This window comes from Cladophialophora yegresii (genome assembly GCF_000585515.1).
Source record: "Cladophialophora yegresii CBS 114405 chromosome Unknown aczIN-supercont1.4, whole genome shotgun sequence".
NCBI classification, from domain to species: domain Eukaryota; kingdom Fungi; phylum Ascomycota; class Eurotiomycetes; order Chaetothyriales; family Herpotrichiellaceae; genus Cladophialophora; species Cladophialophora yegresii.
Genome location: NW_006913048.1, coordinates 1,573,209 through 1,581,738, shown reverse-complemented (window position 1 = coordinate 1,581,738; position 8,530 = coordinate 1,573,209). Strand labels below are relative to the sequence as shown.

Here is an 8,530-nt window from a genome sequence, read left to right as displayed (position 1 = left end):
TGGGAGGGACCTCCGGGTTAGTGGCTAAATCCGTGACTCAATCAGGAACTTTGCGATGACAATCAAGGCCAGTCCGTTGGCTGTCGCACCCTGTGCCGCCGTACCGCATGCAAAATATGGTTAAGTGGACGTGTGGTCCAATCGTCGTCATGCTGCCGGGGTCGAGGGAGAACCGTAAGGAGACTGCTTGGAGTGCTGATGGAAACTCCACGCTGAAGGCGCCTTTTCAGGTCCGGAGCTATTGCTCGCACGGAAGTTGCCATGCGCGCCTTCAAGGCCAGCTCTCCGTGCGTTCCTCCACCCAAATCTCTTCATGGACCATTCTCAACGAGCCCATTGTATCAGGTGCAGCCTTGGTCAGCCGAACTTTGAGGCGACGACCACCATCGCTAGTCTCTCCTCTGACAATGGCAAAGTGGTGTATTCGTCGCTCCTCTGGCGGTGGACAGATCGATGGCGAAGGAACCGGATATGCTGAGAAGTGCACGCCATCTTCTTCGACAGCAATCATTTTCTCCACAAGGCCAGGCGACGCTACCGAAGACCACAAGCCAGTTCGGTATGGAGCCTGCCTGAGTAACTGCAAAGCCTTCCGCCGCAGAATCGGATCGCGGCATTTGGTGGCCGTGAACAGAAGAGGAGGAATAACGTCGCCATCGCGTAGGAGTTCTTGGCCTTCTTTATCCGATGCAGCAATGCACTGAAGAACAATTTGGGCGTCATCAACGATGGCCGCGAAACCGTTCATATGTTTGTCGAAAGACGTCTGCAGCGGACTGGTGCAGACGGCCAGCAAAATGTAGCACATCTCCCAGTACATAAGGAGAGTCGACACGATGCAGCCCCTCTCATCACCCTGCCCGTTTACGCACAGCTGGTGGAATGTGTCCTTCCACTGTTGCACCGCTTTGAGATGTAGCTCTTGTCTGGGCTTCAATTTCTGCATTTCATAGTCGTCGTGGTACAACAGATGGCCCACCCGCACGACTTCGTAAGATTGGTACATGAGGCTTTCCAATTGCGCCTTAGCGTCCTCGAGTACGGCCAGGGAAGACTTCATTGAAGGCAGCAATGTCTCCTTTGCGGGGTGAATGTTCCATTTGAGCGGTATTGGTCTCCCAAGCGGTCCCATGAAGACCGCTTTGCGTGAAAAGAAAGCAGTGACGAATTCGTAGAGGGTCGGATCCTTCAGTTTCGACATCTGTGTCTGGGACATGGAGAGACTCTGGTCGATGAGTGTAAATGCAGTATCTATAAGACGCCATGCGTTGCCCACTTGCCTCCTGTAATTTCGTCAGTGTCAAACCAGTGTCAGTGGGGCTCAGGTCAAAGGGGCTCGGAACAGGGCACTGATTGCTGGTGCGAGTGACTCACTGCTGGAACTCCAGACCGGCGAAGAGGATACAACTCAGGAGGATGTAATCATTGTCCGCCTCCCCTCTTTCCAGAAGGTGACGGAAGTCGATTAGAGCTCTTTGGTACCATTTCAGCGCCTTTCGGTGCTCCACGTCCGTGACTGCACTTGCATCACAAGGTGTGTAGGCGGTCTCGAGGTCGTTGTAATTTACGTGCTCGAATATCCAGCTGGAGGCAATCACCACATTCCAAACAAAGGCATGAGATTGTGCGAGTCGGGGGACTAATTCCAGCCAAAAGGGGCCATCGACGACGCCAGCGAAGATCGGTGCAGCACGATGGAGGAAGTAGTTAAAGGCCCATCTTTCCTCATCATTATGCTGCGGCGCGAAGAGGTTTACCTCCGGTAACAGGACTGCGTTGCTCGGTGTGGCAGATTCGTCGCCGAAAAACTGGATCCGTCGAGGTACCGGACCTTCGCATTTTCGCCCAGTGTCTAGACACCTAGCGACGCGACAATGAGCGACCGGGTGATCAGAATTTGGGACAAACACACCTTCTACACTGGGGCCTTGTTTGGTCGCATTTCACTCTCCCTACACGGTTATCAGACGATACGTCAAATGGTAACGGTACTGGCAGGTAATATAGTGACCATTCGCAAGGACTTATTGAGAAGAAAACTTACGAATTCTGAGACATATCAGCAGGTTAGCTCGCAGTCATATGGGATGAAACTCACTTGCAGGTAAGGCACCCGTATCTGGAGCGTTCCTTCCCAGGCCTGCCAGCACGCATGAAGCCGGCTTTCGGTCATTAATATTGGCGCTTTGCCGGGCGTTGGCCACGCATCGAAAAGCACAAGCAGTGGCAGAGATCCAGATCCTGTCCACAGGCACCACGTGTCTGACTGGTTGACTTCCGCAGGAATTGAAGTCAGCCCCTCAATTTTCGGGAGTGAACATTCTCGTCAGAGTCTTCCATCTTCGCATCGACGTGCTTGGCAGAGCAATCATCCCGCGACCCAGATTCCTCGGTCGAAATGAGCAATCAAGCTTTCTTCCAGGGGGTGTTGTCCGAGACGTCAGTGGAGCTCGAGTGTATTGTCCGTGTGGGTTGATTGGACTCGTTCGCCAAAGTGCTACAATGCGGTTAGCGTGGCTGTTATGCGCCTTTCTATTCCGGGACTTTCATATCGACTTGGGACTGATGCCTCACTCGCTGTCGGCAGCGGCTTTGAAAGCCTTCAATCTGAGTTCGCACAATCATGGCACAATTCGGAGGGTCTAGAAACCCACAACCGATGGCTTGTCCCGCGTGTTACATTGGTGAGTGTCGCTACGCTATCTCAACAGGTAAGGATTCATTTGATTTCCATGTAATTAGTGGTGCACTTGATCGAGTATATGTACCATGCTCGCCCATGCATCGCGCCGCACTCGATGCTCATCTGTGAGAGCCTGCCAGTTGACTTCTGTTTCTCATTTGCTCTTGGTCATCGCCGGTGGACCAGAGCAGTTCACATTCTTTTCTAACCCAGTTCACTACCTGGAGCACCCTCTTACCGGCACAAGTGCCGTTACAGCCTTGAACACCCTAGCGCCAACTTCGCAGCCCACATACAACGACCACTATGGCTGCTCTCTCCGATACGTTGATCGTCCTGATCGTCATAATAGCAGCTGCGGCTTCGGTTGTCGTGGGTTTCGCAACCCAAAGATTGTTCGGCAAAGCAGATCCCGCAGCCGATAATTTCAACCAGAAGAAACCAGAGCAAATGGCATATATGAGGGAGGTGCGCGAAAGGAACATGATGGAGACGTTCGGAGACAGGAGGCCGCTGTATCGGCAGGGACATGAGATATGACGTTGGCTGCAGGAGATCAGGCCGAGTTCGCCAGCAATGGGTCAAACCCACAAGGCCTCCTCAGCAAATGCCACCGCAAGCCAGCGCGATTCGTCACGCACGTGCTCACGTGCGAGAGGAAAGAGGCCGCAGGCACCGGGAAGATTATCGCTGGTTCACAAATTGGGGTGGTCTGACGAAGACTCGTGGGATAGAAGGGGGCGAGGTCGGTAACAGAAAGGATGACAAAACTGATAATGCTTGCTGAATGGAACAACTTGCCACCCACTCCTGGCCGAGGACTATCAGCTGGAATCATCACTGTGGTGTTGCTCCTCACCAAGATGACACAGCTCCAGCTTAGCCCGTACGTTACTGACTCTTGGCATGGGAAACTGGCGCGAGAGAGGGTAAATACACGGTATAGGTAGATGGGTGTTGATGGCGGATCTGTGAGGATCTGAGGCTCAAAGGTGAAGTTCGCTTGTAGATCCGGTCGATCCTGTCCTCAATGTGCACGTCGCTTCCTCGCTCCTGCGTCGCTCGTATGGGGGACGTGATTAGGGTCCGCTTCGCACCTACCTCATGATGATGCGATGGTCAAGGAATGAATTATACCTTCTCATACCCAGGTCGAAGTCCAGACCAAAAAACTGGTACTATGCTCATCGCATTAGCCTCGTAGTCGACAGTGAATGCGCCAAGGTTCCGTAGAGATGCGTCAATAACTCTTGTAGACTGGTACGGTTAAAAGTGTTTCAAGTTCATGCCATTTTTGGATTCAGTAAAATTCGGTCTTAACTGTAAGCCGAATCGCTGGTCCTGACTACCAGTTACGCGTCTGCCTTGCCTCGCGGCTCTTCTTCACGGAGGCGGTCATCAACTGGACCCATCCACATGTTACCATCGACGGTCACAGACACAAGGCGCTCCATGTCCGATACCAACAACACCATATTCCAGTGAAAGCTTTACCGATTGCTCTTGGCGACACGCTCCAACTCATCCTTCTTCTTGATGGCGTAGGAGTTGCTGCTTCCCTTCGCAGCATTGATTAGCTCTTCAGCAAGGCATTCAGCAATGCTCTTGACGTTTCGGAAAGCAGCCTCGCGGGCACCGATGGTGAGGAGGGCAATGGCCTGGTTGACACGCCGGAGAGGGGAGACATCGACGGCTTGTCTTCGAACAGTACCGGCGCTTCCAATTCTGGTGCTGTCTTCACGGGGACCGCAGTTGACGATGGCATCGACTGCAATTTGAATAGGGTTCTGGTCGGTCATGATGTGGATCTAGTACTGTCAGTTCTTTCCTGCCCGTCTTCTCTTGCCCGCCGCAAAACCTACGATCTCAAAAGCATGTGCCACAATTCGGATAGCCATCAACTTCTTGCCGTTGTTGCGACCGTTCATCATGAGAGAATTTGTCAACCGCTCGATGATAGGGCATTGTGCCTTTCGGAATCGCTTTGCGGCATAACGACCGGCGGAGTGGGAGATGTAGACGGGTGATCGGATTTGGATGTAATCGCTGCAAAAATGATCAGTCTTTGAACATTCGTGAAGAGTCGAGCGCGGCGCACGTCAACGAAATATCTCTGACTTCAACGTCTTCGTAACTCCATTCTAGACTCATGCGTTAGCCTCTGTCGCTGGCCCATACAGATAATAGCAAGGCAACTAGACGCACTGTTGAACAGCTTGATGCTGCCGAGTTCTGCGGTGACGTCTTTGGGCAGCACTGGCCAGCTGCTGACTGGGTTTTCAACCTCGACCTCGCCGTTGTCCGACATGGTTGCGATCCGGCGTTAGGGGCGTGGTGTTGCTGGTGTCAATGCAATGTTCGAGGTATGGTCCGCCGGCGATTTCGAGGTTTGTGGGATAGTGTTTTCGCGCTACTGCCGCCAAGGCTGACACGTGATCAAATACTACCGCGGTTTTACCGATTCCCTTGATCATGGTCTCTACGCTTCCCAGTAGACTTTCACCACTCTTTGACCGAGAAAATTTACGAATATGCTATGTCGCTGAGTACTGGTCACAAACCGGCATTCTATCAGATGGATAGCTTTCCAAAGCTCTGAGAACGTGAACAGATCCAGAGTGGACTGCACTTACATCAGCACAGCGAAACCCTGCGTTGGCCAAACTGATCCAATTATCCCTGGACCGCGGTGGACGAAAGTTATTCCCTATATTCAATACAGCTTTCTCTTCCACCCTGGTCAACCCTCTATTTCTACAAACAGGTTGCATTCTAGGCTGAGAGACTAGATTGTTGCAACTGAACATCACCTAACGCAAATCTATACCGAAGCACGCTTCTCTACACTTGGCTTTCTCATATGCTCAACTGGAGAGTCGATGCCGCCAGCCAGCTTAGGTCCGACGTATCCCTTTCTCGCGCCGATCAACCACCAGACCGTCACAAAGACGGTCAATCCGCCCCAAATTAGGCATGCGTAGTTCATGTTCTCGGCGTTCGTCGGAAGACCGAATGGGAAACAGTAGATGACGAACCAGACGATCATATATCCGCAGGCAATAGAATTCAGAACCACGCCGAATTTGCCCAAGGTGAATGGCCCAAATACAATGTTTTTGCGGCGGGTCAAGAGGTGAGGGAGGATTGCGGCGATATAACTACTCTTCTGTCAGCTCTTCCCGGAAATGTGCAGTACAAGAGCAATCACCTTGCGGAAGACATCAGTACGAATGAGCCAACGAACGCATTGAAGGCCGTGGCACTCCCGACATAAATGCTGCACAACCGTTAGCCTTTGCCGAGCAGGGTTTACCTACGACTCACCATCCAAGAACGGTTACAAGACAGCCGCAACTCAGCGTCGCAACCAATGGCATTCCAAATCTAGGTGAGACCTTGCCGACGTATTTGTGGAACGGAGTCGCCTCGTCTCGCCCTAAAGTCCACAGTGTTCGGCCCGCCGTGATGTATACGCCCACAAGGCATGTCGTTATACACAAGAGGAAGGGGATCAGCAAGCCAATAGCACCACCAGCTGAGCCTGTGGCCTGACGATATATCTCCGCAAGCGGAAAACCTGCATCGAAGAGCGCATCGTAGTCGCTGATGGCGTACATCTAGTGATTCCGTTGATTTAGCATCGTTGCGGGAGAGACATCACGTCAGTTATTTTACAGTTAGGACAGTCTGTGACTCCGGCATGGGACAATCCCTAACTGTTTCGACACTGCGCAACGATTGACGAATGCACTTACAATGGCGATGATATAGACCAGCCCTGTGATGAAACCTATGCCCATTTGCAGTCCAATGGCGATCGGAATATTCTTGCCAGGATTTGGAACCTCTTCAGCAATGTGGCTGTCAGGAACACGATCAGTACATCGAAGTCTAGAATGTTAAGCGGAAAACATCATCATACCTGACAGCATCGGGCGTACCGACTGAGTACGCTCCATTGAGCATTCCGGCAACGAAGACAAATCTAGGGAGATCATTTCGTCAGCGCGGTCCGACCTTTCCAGGACGTTCGAAACTCACCCATTTGGATATCCTATATCCGCGCTCCATTCGGACCAGACGAAGCTGGAGGAAGCATGCGGGGGGTGATTGCCCGAGCCGGGTATGGCGGCACTAAAGCATGTCAATGTCTTCGGTCGTCGCAAATTCCCAAGTCCTCTTACACAACAATTACCGTCACCAAGAGCCCCACCAAGATGAGAATGATGCCGACGGTATTAAGGTAAGGCATCGCCCGATTGAAGAAACAGACAGACAGGCAGCCAAGCCAGGTCACGATCTCAAAGCTGGTCAGCAATAACGCCGCGACGAGAGAAGGCTGTTTTCACGGGGTTGCGGTCTCTCACCAGGTAAGTGACGAAGACGTGCCAGCGCTGCACTACCAGATCTGGGTGTTCCACGGCATACATCTGCACAAAGGTGTTTGCTGAAGACGTGAGCATGTGGTGTAAGAGGTAAGGTAAGCGACAAACCAAGAATGGAACTCATCGATGCTGCCCCAAATACCCACGCCAACCAATTCCAATATCCAGCATAGAAGCTGATATCGATATTAGTAGTGTGCATATCAAAGACACTTTCAGGGAGGAGTGTACCCAATAATGCGACCCCAACTCTTACCCGGGGTCACCGAGGCCCAGTGGTACTGGGTTGTCGTTAGCATTGCGCGTCTGTCTGGCGACAACTAGAGGCGAGACTCCATCAAGCGGGCACAGATTCAGAGCAACACTCACCACTCCGGCGCTGGAAGGAATGGCCGAGGCCAACTCAGCCAGACTGGCTGCGATTATCCAATAGAAGACGGAAACCGCGATAAACTCGTAGATGACCCCAGGTGGACCGCCATTAAAGATGGCAAGCAGGATTGATCCTCCCACAGCTGGCCATACATCTGTATAATGGTTAGTCTCGTCGGTCCCACGGAAAGAGTCGTCAAACGCACTTCCGACGACGAGACCAACACCGGCGGCAGAGAGGAGATTGAAGTTCCTTTCGAGCTCTTGTACGTGACCAGAGGCGTTGATGAGTTCCGAGATGCCAGTATCCGGCGGGAAGTCATCTGTGTTGGTACCCGGAAGAGGGTCTTTCTTGTCATCTGAAATCACCGGTGCCGCCATCTTCTGCTATTTTACGAAACGAAGAATAATTCCTTGAGTAAGGCTAGCTTCAAGGGCAGATCGAAAGATGGACACCAAAGCTGATATATGCTGGTTATCTCCATTTCAATTTCTTTTGTATATATGACGGGTCAGATAGCACGAGCTTCGCTGGGGCGATAGGCACATCCATCGCAAATAGTACGAGTCCCTGGGTAGGAGACCTGGGTCTGATATCAGATATTCCAGCCAGTCACAGCGAAGATCATGATCCTTCACGAATCTATGACTCGCTTGCCGGGACACATTCCCCCTTGCCTGGGTGCCACACTAGAACGAAGGGTCTGGGAGGCAGCTAGCAAAACATCAACTTAGATGAGCACTCTGATAGGGGACTGGGCGGCCAGAGATAGCTGACAACAATAGTCAAGTCAGAGTTCGAGCTCCAGAGACTGTGCGTCAGCACGCGGGAGCTTGTATCAGGGAGCTAAATTTGATCAGGCAGGACAAAAACCCCGATGAGCCTGGGCACATCATCATGCCTTGGACCTTACAGCCAGCAACTAGAGTCGACGCGGATCTCCGCCCTCGGTACCAGCTAATAAGGAGGCACTGGGCGGTAAGTGGACACTTGTCTGTAGGTGCACTGACATCAGCTGCAAGCTATGTTAGGTACTGAGGTAAGCTCCCACGTGTTGTTCGCGTCGACTTGAAGATGGAGATCTCCGGG

General features: G+C 52.2%; 4 protein-coding genes across 4 annotated transcripts; 1 reads left to right on the top strand and 3 right to left on the bottom strand.

Annotated features, from left to right (window-relative positions):
- Positions 1 to 271: 271 nt before the first annotated feature.
- Positions 272 to 2,058, bottom strand: A1O7_05897 (uncharacterized protein; the record flags this gene model as incomplete). The annotated part of the gene is made up of 3 exons (XM_007759905.1): positions 272 to 1,283; positions 1,375 to 1,860; positions 2,045 to 2,058. 3 exons carry the CDS (start codon positions 2,056 to 2,058, stop codon positions 272 to 274), a joined length of 1,512 nt encoding a protein of 503 aa, XP_007758095.1.
- A 931-nt stretch (positions 2,059 to 2,989) lies between these two features.
- On the top strand, positions 2,990 to 3,223 carry A1O7_05896 (uncharacterized protein; the record flags this gene model as incomplete). Its single annotated transcript, XM_007759904.1, has 1 exon — positions 2,990 to 3,223. One exon carries the CDS (start codon positions 2,990 to 2,992, stop codon positions 3,221 to 3,223), a length of 234 nt encoding a protein of 77 aa, XP_007758094.1.
- Positions 3,224 to 4,173: 950 nt separating this feature from the next.
- Positions 4,174 to 4,991, bottom strand: A1O7_05895 (40S ribosomal protein S5; the record flags this gene model as incomplete). The annotated part of the gene is made up of 4 exons (XM_007759903.1): positions 4,174 to 4,491; positions 4,546 to 4,729; positions 4,782 to 4,824; positions 4,889 to 4,991. 4 exons carry the CDS (start codon positions 4,989 to 4,991, stop codon positions 4,174 to 4,176), a joined length of 648 nt encoding a protein of 215 aa, XP_007758093.1.
- Positions 4,992 to 5,504: 513 nt separating this feature from the next.
- On the bottom strand, positions 5,505 to 7,821 carry A1O7_05894 (uncharacterized protein; the record flags this gene model as incomplete). Its single annotated transcript, XM_007759902.1, has 12 exons — positions 5,505 to 5,841; positions 5,892 to 5,960; positions 6,008 to 6,300; positions 6,439 to 6,544; positions 6,606 to 6,668; positions 6,725 to 6,817; positions 6,868 to 6,983; positions 7,051 to 7,130; positions 7,177 to 7,244; positions 7,300 to 7,349; positions 7,438 to 7,595; positions 7,647 to 7,821. The coding sequence occupies 12 exons, from the start codon at positions 7,819 to 7,821 to the stop codon at positions 5,505 to 5,507; spliced, it is 1,608 nt and encodes a 535-aa protein (XP_007758092.1).
- Between the last annotated feature and the right edge of the window lie 709 nt (positions 7,822 to 8,530).